General features: G+C 47.3%; 1 protein-coding gene across 1 annotated transcript in view; it reads right to left on the bottom strand.

Moving 5' to 3' along the window:
- Nucleotides 1–1,327: 1,327 nt before the first annotated feature.
- Nucleotides 1,328–15,425, bottom strand: part of Adcy9 (adenylate cyclase 9) — an 80,032-nt gene continuing 65,934 nt past the window's right edge. The window contains exons 6-10 of the mRNA XM_090324868.1: nt 12,496–12,704; nt 10,621–10,780; nt 9,426–9,574; nt 7,679–7,720; nt 1,328–2,591 (exon numbers count right to left, since the gene is read on the bottom strand). Of these exons, the coding sequence (XP_090180994.1) occupies nt 1,400–2,591; nt 7,679–7,720; nt 9,426–9,574; nt 10,621–10,780; nt 12,496–12,704 (1,752 nt within the window). The 3' untranslated portion in view covers nt 1,328–1,399. The remainder of the gene's footprint in view (nt 2,592–7,678; nt 7,721–9,425; nt 9,575–10,620; nt 10,781–12,495; nt 12,705–15,425) is intronic.

The following is a 15,425-nucleotide window of genomic DNA, read 5'->3' as shown; positions in this document are numbered from 1 at the left end:
TAGAAAAACAACTCCCACAGGACAACTGCAGACCAAGTTCCATGCACCAGAGGCTTCAGGCCCAACATGGGAAACCACAATTGCAAGGAGGATTGGCAACCAAGAACACTGACCATTATCCTTAGGTTATTCTCTGCCTCTCACTGGCTGGAGGCCCACTTTCTATACCACGGCTCTGCCTCCGTGCAGCTCGAAGGGTTAAATTCTGCTGCCAATCAGCCAGGCAACGTGGGAGTGGGAAAAGATGGAGACGCTTCCTGGGTCTGCAGAAGCCAAGACATCCAGTGAAGATCTGCTTTGAGCTGGACTGGCTTGGCTCCCACCAGGGGGAGTACCCAGTGCCCAAAACATAAAACAGGAGGAGACATTGGTCTGGACAAACCATTTGCAAACCATCTTTCCCTAACTACCCACCCCTACCCGAACCCCCAGCCTATTTCCACTCATCAAATGACCTGGCATCCCCTCCCCAAAACATAGACGTCCTAATAAATAAATAAATAAATAAATGCAACTCCCCAACGACGTTTGAGTTTCTTCCTCAGACGAGTCAGCTTCCAAAATGCAACAATAACAACAAAACAAAACAAAACAAACAAACAACAACAACAACAAACAAAAACACCTTCACTCCTGACTGGAAGAGCCCTCTGCAGAGGATCAGGATGAAAAAAGTTGCTTTGAGATACCTGAGGCCTGGGTTTACAAGCTTTGTGCCTGGCGAGCATTTGAAATCTTGGCTTATATGCAGGTGAATGCCTGAACCTGCAGGGTGTTGGGAGTGGGTCCCAGTGCCCCAGCCAGTGTGGGGAGGGGCTCTGCTCTCCTCTCCCATCCCCACCTGGTGTGTTACTGGCACTTTATGTCAGATTCATAAGTGTGCGTGTGTGTGTGTGTGTGTGCTTGGAAAGGCAGGTGACTGGGAAACATAGAGACAAAAACAAATTCAGAAATATTGTATGAGCACAAAAGTAAAATAAAATAGCAGAAGGGATCTGTGAGGAAAGGCAGTAGCAATGATGTCTTAACCACAGCTTATTCCCCCCCCCCCACTCTCTCTCTCTTTTTTAAGATGTCAAAGAATATTCAGAGCCGTGATTCTGCTGGCAGCCTCAGTCCTGGACTCGAGGCCAAGGCCAACCCCTGAAGGCACTTGTTCTCCACGCGGCTAAACGGAACCCCCGAGTGGGGGTAGGATTCCAGGGAAGAGAGCTAAGGAAAGAAGAAGTGGATGGAAATGAACCCTGAATAACTGTGATCCACACAGGAGTTAGGGCTGCAGTGACCACATAACACCACGTCCAGGGACAGAAACAGAGGCGCCTGGAAAGCACAACAGCCAGATACAAATATTATTGTGTTTCAATGAACAGAGCACCGTGGCAGCCTCGGGGCTGCCTCACACACTCTTTGAGACGTTGAGCTTGGTGAGTTCATTGGCTTCATCCATTTCTGCGTCTTCACAGTCTTCCTTCTCTATGGCTTTGCCAGGGCGACACCGTTCTTCGGCTTTGGTGGGCTCCTTCCACAGTCTTTTAGAAGACAGATGTATGTCCTTGGCCTGTGTGTTGTCATCAGAGCCCAGGGATGTCTTGTCCGAATACTGGACAGAAGGCACCAGATTGGCGATCTCGTCGGTAGGGGACCGTCCGATGCTGCCGTCCACCTGGACGCGGATGTCCGGGGAGATGGACAGCTGGTGCTGTGGCACGATTCCATTGTCCATGCACTTTGGGTAGAGGTAGGTCTTCATCTGCCCCTTCCCCTTGACATTCACTGTCCCGCGGTAGTCGAAGTCGTAGCCCATCTTGCTCAGCGCGCGGTAGCTCTCTTCGCTCACCTGGATGCGGCACTCCACGCCGGTGGTGTCCATCCTGCTGGCGATGTTTACCGTGTCCCCCCAGATGTCGTACAGCAGCTTGGTGGTGCCAATGACGCCGGCCGTGAGGGGGCCGTGATTAAAGCCCACCCTGAGCTTGAAGTTGAACCACAGCATGTTGTTGTTGAAGTCGTCCACCACGCGCATCATCTCCTTGGCGAACTCGAACAGGATCCGCAGGTGCTCTTGGGGGTGGCTGCCCTCTTGGCACTGGGCTGTGTTCAGCCCGGAAGCCGCCATGTAGGTGGCTCCAATGGTCTTGATCTTCTCAATGCTGCTGTAGTCAGGCTTGCTCAGGAGCTCGTCGAAGTCGCCAATCAGCTCATTGAGCACCCGGTAGCACTCCTTCCCCCCTTCGTAGTTCTCCTCGTAGAACTCGCCGAAGTTGACGATGCTGGCGAAGATCACGCCGCCGCTGTCGTGGTTCTTGGAGTAGGTCTGGGAGACCTTCAGCTGCTCGGCCACGTGGTAGGGGATGATGTTCCGGAGCAGCCAGTCAGCCTGGTCCCGCATGCTCTGGATCTTGGTGCGGTGGAGATCCGCTTCCACGTCCCCATGGTAGTGCAGGCGGTAGCTGACTTCAAACTCTCGGTTCAGGAACCAGACCAACAGCAGCAGGAGGAAGAAGGCTAGGATGAGCTCCTTGCCTACGAGGCTGACTGGCCTCCTGCTGTCCTGCAGCAGTGAGCTGTTGCACGGGCTCCTCTTGGCACTGGGGAGCAGAGAGACGAGAAAGGACATACCCGCTAAGTGCATCTGGTGAGGGAGGTGGGAACCCGCTCAGAGAACCAGCACCCCACCCCACGTGGGACCGGTTCCATCCTCCATCCTCAGAAGGAGGAGGATGTGAGTGGAGCTGAGGCAGTGGACTGACTCCTGCACCGAGTCTTCAACCGGAGCTTTATAAATGACTTTAGAGGAGTCTTGAGCCACTTCAAGATTTTTACACCTTTCTTTTGACAATCTTAACTTTAGGAAAAGTCTGTTAAAATAAACACAACACCCTTTATTTGGATTTCATAACTTAATATTTTGCCTTTCTGCTCTTCTCTCTCGAAACACACATACACGCACATACACACATGGCTAACCATTTAAAAAATACATTGCTGACAAATGACATGTCAGTCCTATTTTAATACGTGTATCTTAAGGACATTTACTTAGGTAAAGAAATTCAATGTCCTTTGTCCTTTTTTGTCGGTCGCAGGACTTGAACTCTGGGCCTGGGCACTGTGCCTCAGCAATTCAACTCAAGGCTACCCTTCGAGTTACAGCACCACTTCTGGGTTTCTGATGATTAACTGGAGATAAGAGTCTCACAGACTTTTTAGTGCCTGGTCTGGCTTTGAACCACGATCCTCAGATCTCAGCCCCCCAAGCAGCTAGGATTACAGGTGTGAGCCACTGAGCCTGGCTTTTTAAAAGGAACACTTTAAAGAAAATATCTTCAAACTTCTTTTTTTTTTTTTTTTTTTTTTTTTTTGCCAGTCCTGGGCTTGAGCTCAGGGCCTGAGCACTGTCCTTGGACTTTCTCAAGGCTAGAGCTCTACCACTTGAGCCTCAGCACCTCTTCTGGCTTTTTTCTATGTATGTGGTACCGAGGAATCGAACCCGGGTCTTCATGCATGCTAGGCAAGCACTTTAACCACTAGGCCAAACTCCCGGCCCAATATCTTCAAACTTCTAAAAGTAAATGATGATCAAAAATACGTTACGATTAAAAAACGGACAGGCTTACAACTTTACAAAGAATTTTTGTAAATTCTCTATTTGTATAAAAGTTTGATGAAACATGTTTCTCCCTATTAGTCCTATTTTGTCAAAGGCATTTAAGACAAACAGCAATGTCTTTTTTTTTTTTTTCTTTTGCCTGTCCTGGCTTGAACTCAGGGCCTGAGCACTGTCCTTGGACTTTCTCAAGACTAGAGCTCTACCACTTGAGCCACAGCACCACTCCTGGCTTTTTTTCTAGGTATGTGGTACCAAGGAATAGAACCCGGGTCTTCAAGCATGCTAGGCGAGCACTCTACTACTAGGCCAAACTCCTGGCCCCAATAGCATTGTCTTAAAAAGACGAATGAATACAATTAAACATTTTGAAGAGCAACATGTACACACTGTGGGAAAGCAAATGATAGAAATGATGGAGAATAAGTGTGTTTTCTAGTCTCGCTCTCTCTTTTTTTCTTTTTGGTGCTGGTTCTAGAGCTTGAACTCAGGGCCAGGAAGCTGTCCTTGAACTTCTTCTGCATAATGCTACCACTCTCCTACTTAAGCCACAGTACCATTTCCAGGTTTTTCTGAGTAATTTGTTGGAGATATGAATTTCATGGTCTTTCATACCCTACCTGGCTTTGACCTGGGATACTCAGATCTCAGCTTTCTGAGTAACTAGGCTTACAGGGGAGAGCCACTGTGTCTGTCAGGTGTGTTTTCCTTGAGGCAGCTGAGGTGACTGTCCTGTTCCATGGTTGCCTGGCATTCTAATGGACGGATGCACCAGATTCCTGCTGAGAGACGCTGGTCATCTTTTATGACCAGAAATACTGTTTGCCATAAACATTCCTGAACTATATGGTTGCTGACTCATTTTAAATACCGCACATCTAGGATCTCATTAGACATTTCCAAACTGTCCCAAGAGGCTGAACCTTCATGGAAGGTGTTGGTAGGGGTGACAATCAGGTAACCTCGCTAAGCTGCATCCCATTCTAAGCCAGGGGGACAACAGCACCGACCCCATTCTTAAAATCAAACAGCAAAGGTCAGTTTGTGATTAAATGCCTGCACATTAAATCATATGTGGGAACTAAAGTAAAATAAAGCAGGAGCTATTACCATGGAAGGTTTAGAAATGGAGAAAAACAGAAATCAGAGATTGTCTGTTTTGATCCGAGTTGGTAGGTCCTAACCAATTATGCATGGCGTTTGCTAGCATCTCAGTGTGTTTCAGGGGCTTTGCAAGTCTCTGCTTGGAGCTGTGTGTGTATGTAAGGAAAGGTGCCAACAGGAGGGCCTAGGAGGGGACTGGGTGCTGGCAGTTTTGTTTTTTGGTCTGAGTGGTAGTGACATAGTATGTTTGCTTGTGAAAAATCATGGGGCTGTCCTTTTAGGACCTGGGAACCCTTCAGCGCATGTGTGGTATGTATAGCTCTAAAATGTTAACTTTTGAATACTCACTATTATTATACATATTGTCTTTTATATTAGCCATAGCTGTAGTACACACGCAATTCCACATTATAAAAATGCTTCCCAAATAGTCTATATTTTAACGACTGCAATACTTGCATATGGAAGACGTAACTTAATTCCTTATTACTGTAAGCTGAAGTTGCTGACAGGTTTTCAATATTATTGATCATTGTGATTAATAACTTTTGGCATGAAGGCTTTACCCTATGCTGACTCCTTCTTTCAGGAGATAAGAAGGAAAATTTAGGCGAAAGCTTATGAAAATTCTTATGACTTTTTCAGTAGGTTATCAAATTACTTCCCTAAATAACTATACCATTCTGAGAAGTAATTGAGTGTGGCAGAGAGGCTAGAGCTTTTCTTAAAGGTTTAATTTCTCTCAGCTTCAGCCTCTTCATCTGAAAATGGGGTCAAAGTCTCCTAACATGTCAGGTTATTGAGAAAATTAAATAAATATATTTCAAGTACCTGGTAGCTAAAATTAAAAAGTTAACCACTACCAGTAATTTATGAATGTACCATACACTTGCCTGCTCTTCATGTTCATGAACAACTTTTTGAAAGTCCCATCTTAGAGCTGGGCATGGAGGCACACATCTGTGATCCCCGCTCGTGGGAGGCAGAAGTAGGATTGTGAGTTGGAGGTTAATCTGGGTAATACAGATCCTCTCTCAAGAAAGACCAGAAGGATTTGGAGATATAAATAAATATATCTATATAGACACATAGGTGTATGATAATAAATATACATATATTTTTTGCTGCAAGTCTTGGGGCTTGAACTCAGGGTCTGAGTGCTGTCCTTGGGTTTTCTCAAGGTTAGCACTCTACCACCTGAGCCACAGCACTTCTGGCTCTTTTTATGTATATGGTACCGAGGAATCAAACCCGGGTCTTCATTCATGCTAGGCAAATACCACTAGGCCAAACTTCCGGCCCTAGGATATATATTCTATGGACATAGATTGATACATTATGTAAATCTATATGTATCTATGACATATAAAGATTCAGTTTAATTTTAATTATGTTCTTAAATCTATGTGTCAGTAGAACATATAGAATATGTTTGTTTGTAGAACACGACATATGATTAAAAAAAACCTCAGTTTTAATAGAATTGCAATTAAAAAAAAAGACCAAAAAGAACTTTGGTGCAAAGACGTTAGTAGTAATGATACTGGCATGGCCTCATATAATTTATTTATTTATTTATTTGCTGGTCCTGGGGCTTGAACTCAGGGCCTGGACTCTGTCCCTGAGTCTCTCTGTGCTCAAGGCTCAAGGTTCTACCACTTGAACCACAGTACCACTTCTGGCTTTTTCTGTGACTGTGGTACTGAGGAATCAAAGCCAGGACTTCATGCATGCTAGGCAAGCACTCTACTTACTACTAAGTCAAATTCCCAGCTCTCCATTCTTATCTTTTAGCCACATTTATTCTCTCATAAACTGTTATTATTATTTTGGTACTGGGGTTTGAACTCAGGCCCTCATACTTCTTAAGTAGGTGCTCTTATTACTTGAACCACCCTACCAGTCCCTCTTTTCGTGGGTTCCTTTTAAGGCAGTGTCTTGTTTTACATTCAGATGGGCTTGGGGACTGTGATCCTTCCTTTTGTGCTTCCTTTTGTTGCTAGTCCACTGAGCTCAGCCACTGCACTTCCCCTGCAGATTGGGATGACAAGGCATGCACCTGTATGATCTATGATCAGCTCTTTGTGAGGTCTTCCTCATCTCTTACCTGTTGAGGTGACATGGGAAGGGTGTCATATGTATGACTAGGCTATCTTTGAACTTCAATCCTCCTGATCTCAGCTTCCCAAGCAGACAGTTTTATTATTATTATTTGTTGTTGTTGTTTTTGGAGTAGCATCTTGCTACTTTTTCCCGGTCTGGCTACAGATTTAAGATTCTGTGCCTCCCTGTGTTAGCTAGGATTACAGTGATGTGTCACCATGTTTGACTCCTAATTAGCTCTTAAGAGTTCTGCAAATATTTTTGTCTGCTTCAATTTTTTCCCATTAAACTAGCTCTAACATATGTGTCAATAATCAGTTTATTTTTCACAAGCTATAACTATGATCTGATATGTCAACAAGTAGCTAACTTCCACTTTTTTTTTTTTTTTTTTTGGTGTGTCATGGGGCTTGAACTCTGGGCCTGGACATTATCCTTGAGCAATTCAGTTTAAGGCTACTGTCCTACCCCTGGGCCACAGCCCCACTTCCCATTTTCTAGTGATTAATTGGAGATAATAGTCTCACGTTCCTTAGGACCCTGGCTGGCTTTGAACTGCGATCCTCAGATCTCAGCCTCCTAAGTAGCTAGGATTACAGACATGAGCCTCTATGCCCAGCTTTCACTTTCTTTCTTTTTTTTTTTTTTTTTTTTTTTTACAGATGCATACATTGTGTGTGTGTGTGTGTGTGTGTGTGTGTGTGTGTGTGTGTGTGTCCTACAACTTGAACACTGGGTCTATCACCCCCCAAGATGTCCTCATTTTACCTGGATTGGCAGTTTCCAAAAAGCCCAGGGATAAACAGAGAAAAGACAACCCTTCTTATTTGTTCAGACACAGATCCTGAGCTGAATGCTTACCTGAAGTTCTGGGCTGCATCCAGGGGCAAAGTTACTATGGAACTGAAATAAAAAATGCAGAGAAAGATATTACAGAAAAGTGAAGAAGGCCTTAGAGAAAGCAATCTGAGGAGAGTGTCAACAACTTTGCTTTTCTGGGACATCTGAATGAGTGGTTATAATCCGTGTGCCAACTTCCTTCTTCATAACTGTGTCTCCCTTCAGGGCTGGAAAGCTTCAGTACTCCAATGTCTTTTCTTCTGTGAAAAAGCTGAGTCTAGGCCTGTGCTCATCCCCCTCATGCCCCCTGCCTTGGATAGGCCTCGTGACAGATGGGAGGGTCCTGGGTCCAGGGAGCTTCACTCACTAGCCCCATCCCAAGTTCTTGCTGTTTTGATTCTGGCTAGAAAGGTGATGGAATGGTTTCCATCATTTTCTCTCTCTGGATACACTGAAAATGCCCCCACAGAATGAATGGCTGACCAGGCCTCTATGGTAAGTCTTAAGTTCAAAGCTGGTTTCAAGTTCTTGGTACAGAGCTTGGTAATGAGGGTAACTCTAGATAGCCACATACTCACAAAGGTAAAAATAGGCTTTATTCTGCTTGAAGCAACTGAACTATTCATTACAGTTTTCCTTCAGATACAGAAGGACAGTTGTACTTTAAATTCTCCCCCAGCCTCCCCCCCTCAATTAGTGCTCTACCACTTTGAGCCATAGCACCACTTCCGGTTTTCTGGGGTTTAATTGGAGATGAAGGTCTCCCCTGTCTGGGCTGGCTTCAAACAGTGATCTTCAGATCTCAGCCTCCTGAGTAGCTAGGATTATAGGCGTGACTCACCTGTGCCCAACTTAAATTCTCTTTTTGATCTTAATTTGTAGAGAATTTGAATCTCTTTTACACTGTTTTATTCTATTAAGTAAACTGAGGGAGAATACTTACTCTGTTTGTTACTGGTCTTTGTTTTGCTAGTAACCATAGATCCACTAAGTTTGTTGCATTTGGTATTGTTGGTACTGGGTCAGGTTGGGTTATTATTATTATTATTTTTTTTACCAGTCCTGAGCCTTGAACTCAGGGCCTGGGCACTGTCCTTGAGCTTTCTCTCTCAAGGCTAGCGCTCTACCACTTGAGCCACAGCAGCACTCCCAACTTTTTTCTATGTATGTGGTACTGAGGAATCCAACCCAGGTCTTTGTGCGTACTAGGCAAGCACTCTACCACTAGGCCACTCCTGGAGGTTGGGTTATTTTTGTGCTTTTGGATTTACTAATGCAGTGGTCCTCATCAGCAATAATGCCATTCCTGGGGGGCCAGGTGGAAAGCCCTGGAAAATGGGAGTTCTTCTGGCTCTCATAAACCAGATAACCATAGCTCAGGGAGCTAGAATGCTAGAGGTCTTGCAAAGAACATGGAATCAATGTCCTGTGGAACTTTAAAATTACTTCTGTAAGTATGTGGAAGCAGTTCATCAATACATGTAATTGTGAAACACTATCAAGAGAAACTAGAAAAATCCTGATATTTAGGAAGGTTTGTTACACAAAAAGAAGATAAGTGGGTTTAAGAGAACATGAAACTTTTAAGTATTTACTGTGGATTCTGAAGTATTATCAAATTTTCAACCACATATTTAAACGACAGACCTTATCAGCCACAAAACCAGCTGCAGATATACAACAGGTAATTTAAGACTGATCCTGGGTCTTGAACTCACGTGCTGCCCCTCAGCAAGGTGGTCATAAGTTGGTGACTCCAGCCACGTACCTGTCCTGGCACAGGGAGATGTAGAGCAGGAGCAGTGGCCCGGCTCCCACGATGGTGGCAAGGGAGGATCTCATCCAGGAGCTGAGCTGGCAGAAGTTGCAGTAGTGCACGACGGCCACCAGCACGGCGGAGCCGGTGAACATGGTAAGCTGAAAGAGGAGTCAGCACTAAGTCTGTGCCCTCTGCCTGCGCCAAGCACCTAGGCCAGGGGGACCCGCTCGCCTACCACCTGTGTTTAAGATCCAACACTGCGGCACCACAGAACAGCCCACCTATGTGCACTGGTTCTGGCATCTGGTGAGCCACATTTCTAGGCCTTCAGTTCAGTGCTTTAAGTTACAGGTGAGGTGGACAGGGGCCTCCAAGGAGGCCATTTATCGGGGACCTACCCCTGATAAATGGTCGCTTCCCAAATGCTCCTCCAGACCTCTGCCACAGTTTGCTGAGATTTGGTGTTAAACTATCAAATGCAGCCAAGTGCACCATGGTAGCTCACTTTACACTGACTCCCTTCCTTACTTGCTTTTTTCTTTTTCTTTTTCTTTTTTTTTTTGCTAGTCCTGGGGCCTGAGCACTGTCCTTGGGCTTTCTCAAGGCGAGCGCTCTACCACTTGAGCCCCAGCACCACTTCCAGCTTTTTCTGTCTGTGTGGCACTGAGGAATCGAACTCAGGGCTTTGTGCATGCTGGGCGAACACTCTACTACTAGGCCATGTTGCCGGCCCCTGACTCACTTACTTTCTACGGTATTTAACTCAGAAGCTTCTTCCCTGAGCAGGGGCAGCCAATCCAGATACAAGTCTTACTTCTGCAGATTGGCGTGTTACCTTGTATTGCTTGGAAACATGGGCAGATGCTGCTTAGTAATACATGAAGGAAATACAAATGCCCCTCAACTTACCCCAGGCTACGTCCTAATAAAGGAAACTATGAGGCTAGGGCTGAAGCTCAGTGGTAGGGCATTTGCCTATTATAAACAAGACCCTGAATTTTATCCCTAGTACCATTACAAAAAAGTGACAAATGTGCATGCCTAGCATGCAGGAAGCCCTAGGTTCAATTCCTAGGTACCACATAGATGGAAAAAGATGGAAATGGCACTGTGGCTCAAGTGACAGGGCACTAGACTTGTCCAGGGTCTAGTGTCCAGGAGGGTAGGAATGTCACAATGGACCATAAAGCCAGATGCTACTCACATGTATGTCTGTCTCAAACTCAGAGGTGATGTGGGAGTAGACAGCGAGGGCAGGCAGGGACACCAGGATGGCCCCGATGCAGTGACGAGGGAGCCATCCAGCGATCCATTCCAGGAGCCGCTTCGTGCACACCATGACGTCCTCCAGGAAGAACACCATTCTGGCTCAGGGAGAGAGGAAGGGAGCACAGGAGCCCATGGGTCAGCCTTCAGGACCGAGGCCACTGCTCCTGTCCTGTTGCTGCCCTGGAGGTAGGGACTGGGGGGGGGGTGCAACAGGCTCCATATCCCTCACAGTGTTCACAGGCAGATGAACAGCACTCACTCGGCTCATCACACCTGACTAACAAGGTCACTCGACACACTGGGGTCAAATGTGCTTGTCAAAAGTGAAGTTCATGCCATTGTGGGTTCAAGACAGCATGTCACAGACCCCAAGTAGAGTCTGGTACAGGGCTGCCACCCCTGTTAACTGCCTGCTTCTGGGGCAGGTCCTGTGTGGGGCCATTCTGGAGGCCATATGTGGGGCCACAATGGAGGAGGTGGGTGCTAGCATCCCATGGGCGAAGCCAGGGATGGAGATGTCCTGCCAGCTCAGGTGAGTGCCACGCAGTGAAGCTCTACTTTGCATCTCACATAACTTCTATATGATCCCGGGCACCTACAGTGGCCTGATGATAACGTTGTAGCTGGGGCCCAGCTGTGTTCTATGGGCCGGCAGTTTTATGAAGTATTAACAGGACCGTAACTCCTCTGTAAACCAACTGAAAGCTGTCTTCTGTTATTTTGGGCATTTCAGAAAGTCACATCATCACGGTCCTGATCACTAACCACACACCCTCTGATTCCAGCTGTCACCTTTGCACCAGGAGTCCTGGGGATGAGGGAAAGCAGTAGACAGAGTTGTCACTTCTCAGAAGGCACGGACCAGGTAAACCAACACCTATTTTAAGCTTCCTCTTTCTTTCCCTTCCCTCTTTTCCCTTTTCTTTTCATGCCTTTCTGATTAAACTGAAGTCTTCTTGCTTGCTAGGTTAGCATTCTATTGCAGAGCCACTTCTCTAGCCTTTACGTGACTTTCATTTTTTTCTAATATTACAGACATAATTTTTTCTTGTTTCTTTTTTGTGCTGATACTGGGGCTTGAACTAAGGGCCGTGTGTTCTACGGCAGCTTTTTCACTCAAGGTTGGCACTCTAACAGTTGATCCATGACTCTACTTCTGGCTTTTTGGGGTTAATCAGAGATAAGTCTCATGATTTTCCCACCCAGGCTGGCTTCCAACTGCAATCCTCAGGTCTCATCCTCCTGAGTAGCTAGGATTACAGGCCTGAGCCACTGGCATCCAGCCAGAGACAGCCGACTGTTTTTGCAGCTGTGTTTTCTAGGAGGTGGGCTTATCTCAGGAGGGTAATATTAATGTAATGAGGGTTTTTCATGAAGAACAGGCAGCTGAGGGTATGGGCTGGGAACTCAGATGAGGAGAAGGTAGGTCTCGACTGAGTGAGGAGCTGCTGGGTCGGGTTGGCCAGCAGCTGGAAGCAGAGGAGAAGATACTGGGGCCTTCTTTGCTACCTGTGTCTTTCTTCCTCCCTTTCTCATTTCCTGGCTTTTTGCTCTTCCTGTTTAATCTCCAGGATGTCCTGGTGGCAGAGGGCTGCAGAGGACACCACCTTCTCTAGCAAGCAGGTCCCATCCGTGATGAGGGCTAGCATCTGTGAAAAGGGTGCTGTGGAGCAGAAATGAAACCCGGTTCCCAGGAAGAAGCCAGGAGGGACGGCTGGCTCCAGGCTTCTGGCCATTGTGTTGTAGTCAGAAGCCAGAAGGGGGAGCTAAAGGCTAAGCACTGTAGAGCAGCCCTGTGGCTGGCACTCACCGGATGGACACCACCAGGGACAGCACCTCCAACAGCAGGTCTGCCCCAAAGACAGCCAGGGCAGCTGGCGGGGGAGGTGTGGCAGTGGCCCCGTACTTCAGGAAGCAGGTGATGGACAGAATCAGGAACACTGTCATGGACAGAAACACATCCAGAAGGGAGCTGAAAGTGGCACTGGCGAATGTCTTCACGGGAGAATTCTTTATGACCTGTTTGGAGCAGGAGACTGCGATGAACTGATGTGACTGCCACAGGCCAGGGATCACAGTTTAGAGGGAAAACAGTAACAATTACTGAGTACTTGCCTCCTCTAGACAAGACACCGGCTGGCAGATGCCAGCTTTTTGCTGTTGCCTTATTCAACAAAGAGGATGCAAAGGCACAGAGAGTTTAGTAGCTTTCCTAGGGTCACATAGCAACCTATTATCAACCAGTTCATTCTCACACAGAGATTCAGAATATTGATCTGAATGATGAGTGACAGCCTAGCAGTCAGTGAGTCCATATCCGTAAAAGGAAAATGGCAGCAAATACAGAAGCCACAACAGAAAGACCAGCTCCCAGAAGGAATGTGAACACTGGCTTCGGGGTTAGACAGGTGAGGAGGATGTGAGCAGCCGAAGAGGAAAAGCTCCCAGAGGTGGACTGGGAGTGCGTGGCTGTCAGTAATCAAATCTCCATTCAGGAGTCTGCCTCGTGTTCCTCCATGTGGAGGCAGGCCTGCCTGCCTGCCTGGCATAGTGTGTGCTGGCAAATGTGAAACAATACCCATGGGGAGCTTGTCATGTGAAGGTGGGAGAGGCAGTAATAGGACTTGCAGGAAGGGTGTGTCAAATGTAATAAAAAGGCATGCTGGGGCTGGTAGGGAATGAAGCCAGGAGGAAATAGCCATACCACTAACAGATCTGAGAGACAACTAATTCTAGCCCGTGTGTGGGCCCTACAGGGTCACGAGCTCGGTGCTCTCAACGGGTAGAGGAAGAAATACTCCTGATCACAACATGTGCAGGAGGAGGCCAAGGCTCTCCCAAGGTCACACGGAAACAAGGAGTCAGATAAATGGACTCCTAACTCCTCCCTGGGAGTCCTCTTGGGACATGGGTTATGGTGAGAAGAGAGACAGCAGTAAACCAATGAAGCTGTCTTCCACTTAACCTTGCAACTTTCTTCCAGCCCCCAGGCAAGCCTCGGCTGGATGAGGCTGGAGGTGCATGGAGGGAGAAGACCTGTAACAAGTCCTGAGTCTGGTGTGTCCTCCCTTCAGGACAAACTGACTCTGGTTTCTGTCCCAGCCCCAGAAAGGCCGTAAGAGCTGGGTGAGACAGAAGAAGGGGGAGCTCTGACCTGGGGTCGAGGCTACTGCCCAGCCCTGATGCCCGTGCTGGACCTGCCCAAGCTCGCAGCCTGCATAACTTCCGTCACACCGGTACTATCCCCTCCTTTGCTCTCCTCTCTGAAACAGAGATAATACTGGTGCCTGGGCTTTATGGATGGAAAAGCTTGCATGAAAAGAACCATGCAGAACTCTCTATCCACTCTGTTCACAACTCCCCACACGATCTCCATCAAACTCAATGTGATGGGGCCGGGTCTCACTCCAACCACTTGCTCTGGTCTTTGGTACAACATGGGTGACCCAAGCAGTTCACCTCCTGCTTTTGCCCACCCCACTGCTTCTCAGAAGCAACTTGACTGGCTGGACACACCCGGCTCTTCCGTGTCTCCAGGGGTTTGCAGGGGCTCGTTCCCCTCTCTAAGTGTCCCTCCTCCTTCACTGGTTAGTCGCTACCTCCTACTAATGTGGCCCTCCGTCTGGGCTGATGCCTTGCTGTCTTCTCACAGGGAATTATGGGGCCTGTGGCTCTGCGTGGTCATTTCTGCTCCTTTGTCAAGGTATCCTTCACGTCCCTGTCTTAGCACAGAGAACCATCCAGGCATCCTGGAACATTCAGAGGCATTCAGAAAGTGTGTGGTGGCTGGGGCGGGGGGAGGGGGTGGTGGTGACAAACACTTACATGGGAGGCTCTGTAGTATAGCAAGGGATGGGGGGGTTGAGATGCCTGGCCTTGAACGCAGATAACCATACCTACGCGTGGGCAACCTCCTTTACCTTTCTTGGCCTTGATTCTATCCTTGGTAAAATAAGGATAATAATCACAAGCTTCCTTAAAGGGTTGCGAGGATTAAGTAAAATCATGTTTTGCCTCACTGGCCACCAAATGGCCAACTCAAGAGTCCACTGCAAGACTGATTAACTCATGTTAACTCTGGTTCACTGTCCCTGGAGAGTTAACAGAGAAGTTGGCACCCCTCATCTCTGGAGGCACAGACTGGCTCTGTCTTGCTCACAACACCTGAACATAACAGATACAAAGTCTTAGACAAATGGAATTTAATTGGAAGTGCTTTGGGTCCTTGATTTGTGCAGGTGTGTCCTTTTGCCCTGGAATGCCCTAGCTAGGGTTGAGCCTGGAGAAAGAATGCTGGGTTCTCCAGCTTAGAACACTCACTAGGCTCCATGTTCTTGTCCTTAATCCTCTCAAGAACTCAGCTGAGCTCGTGGGGTATGGGAACTGTGCTAGATGCTGGAAGAGCATGGAGAAGGAAAAGGCATCTGATCTAGAAATCATGTAAGATTCCAAGGAAGAAAAGGGACATAGGGGAAGCAAAATCCAGCTGGGGCCAGAGAGGGCTTTTTGGAGAAAATGAGGAGTGACTGAGAGGCACAACAGACTCTTGGCACTTATAAGTAACCTTAGTGGACGGAGGGTGTTGTGGTACAAGGTCAGGGGCTCTGGAGCTCCAGGGCCTATTGCAAGGGCACAAAATAATAATACTATATGGAGAGGAGAGCAGCTAAGAACTGGAGACTGCCACAGTGGGCCAGAGACACCAGCTGCAGAGGAAACGGTCTGATGATAGCCAGGGTT

The sequence above is a fragment of the Megascapheus bottae genome, chromosome 36, assembly GCF_031878675.1.
Source record: "Megascapheus bottae isolate mThoBot1 chromosome 36, mThoBot2.hap1, whole genome shotgun sequence".
In the NCBI taxonomy this organism is placed as follows: Eukaryota; Metazoa; Chordata; class Mammalia; order Rodentia; family Geomyidae; genus Megascapheus; species Megascapheus bottae.
This window is presented reverse-complemented; position numbering and strand designations above follow the sequence as displayed.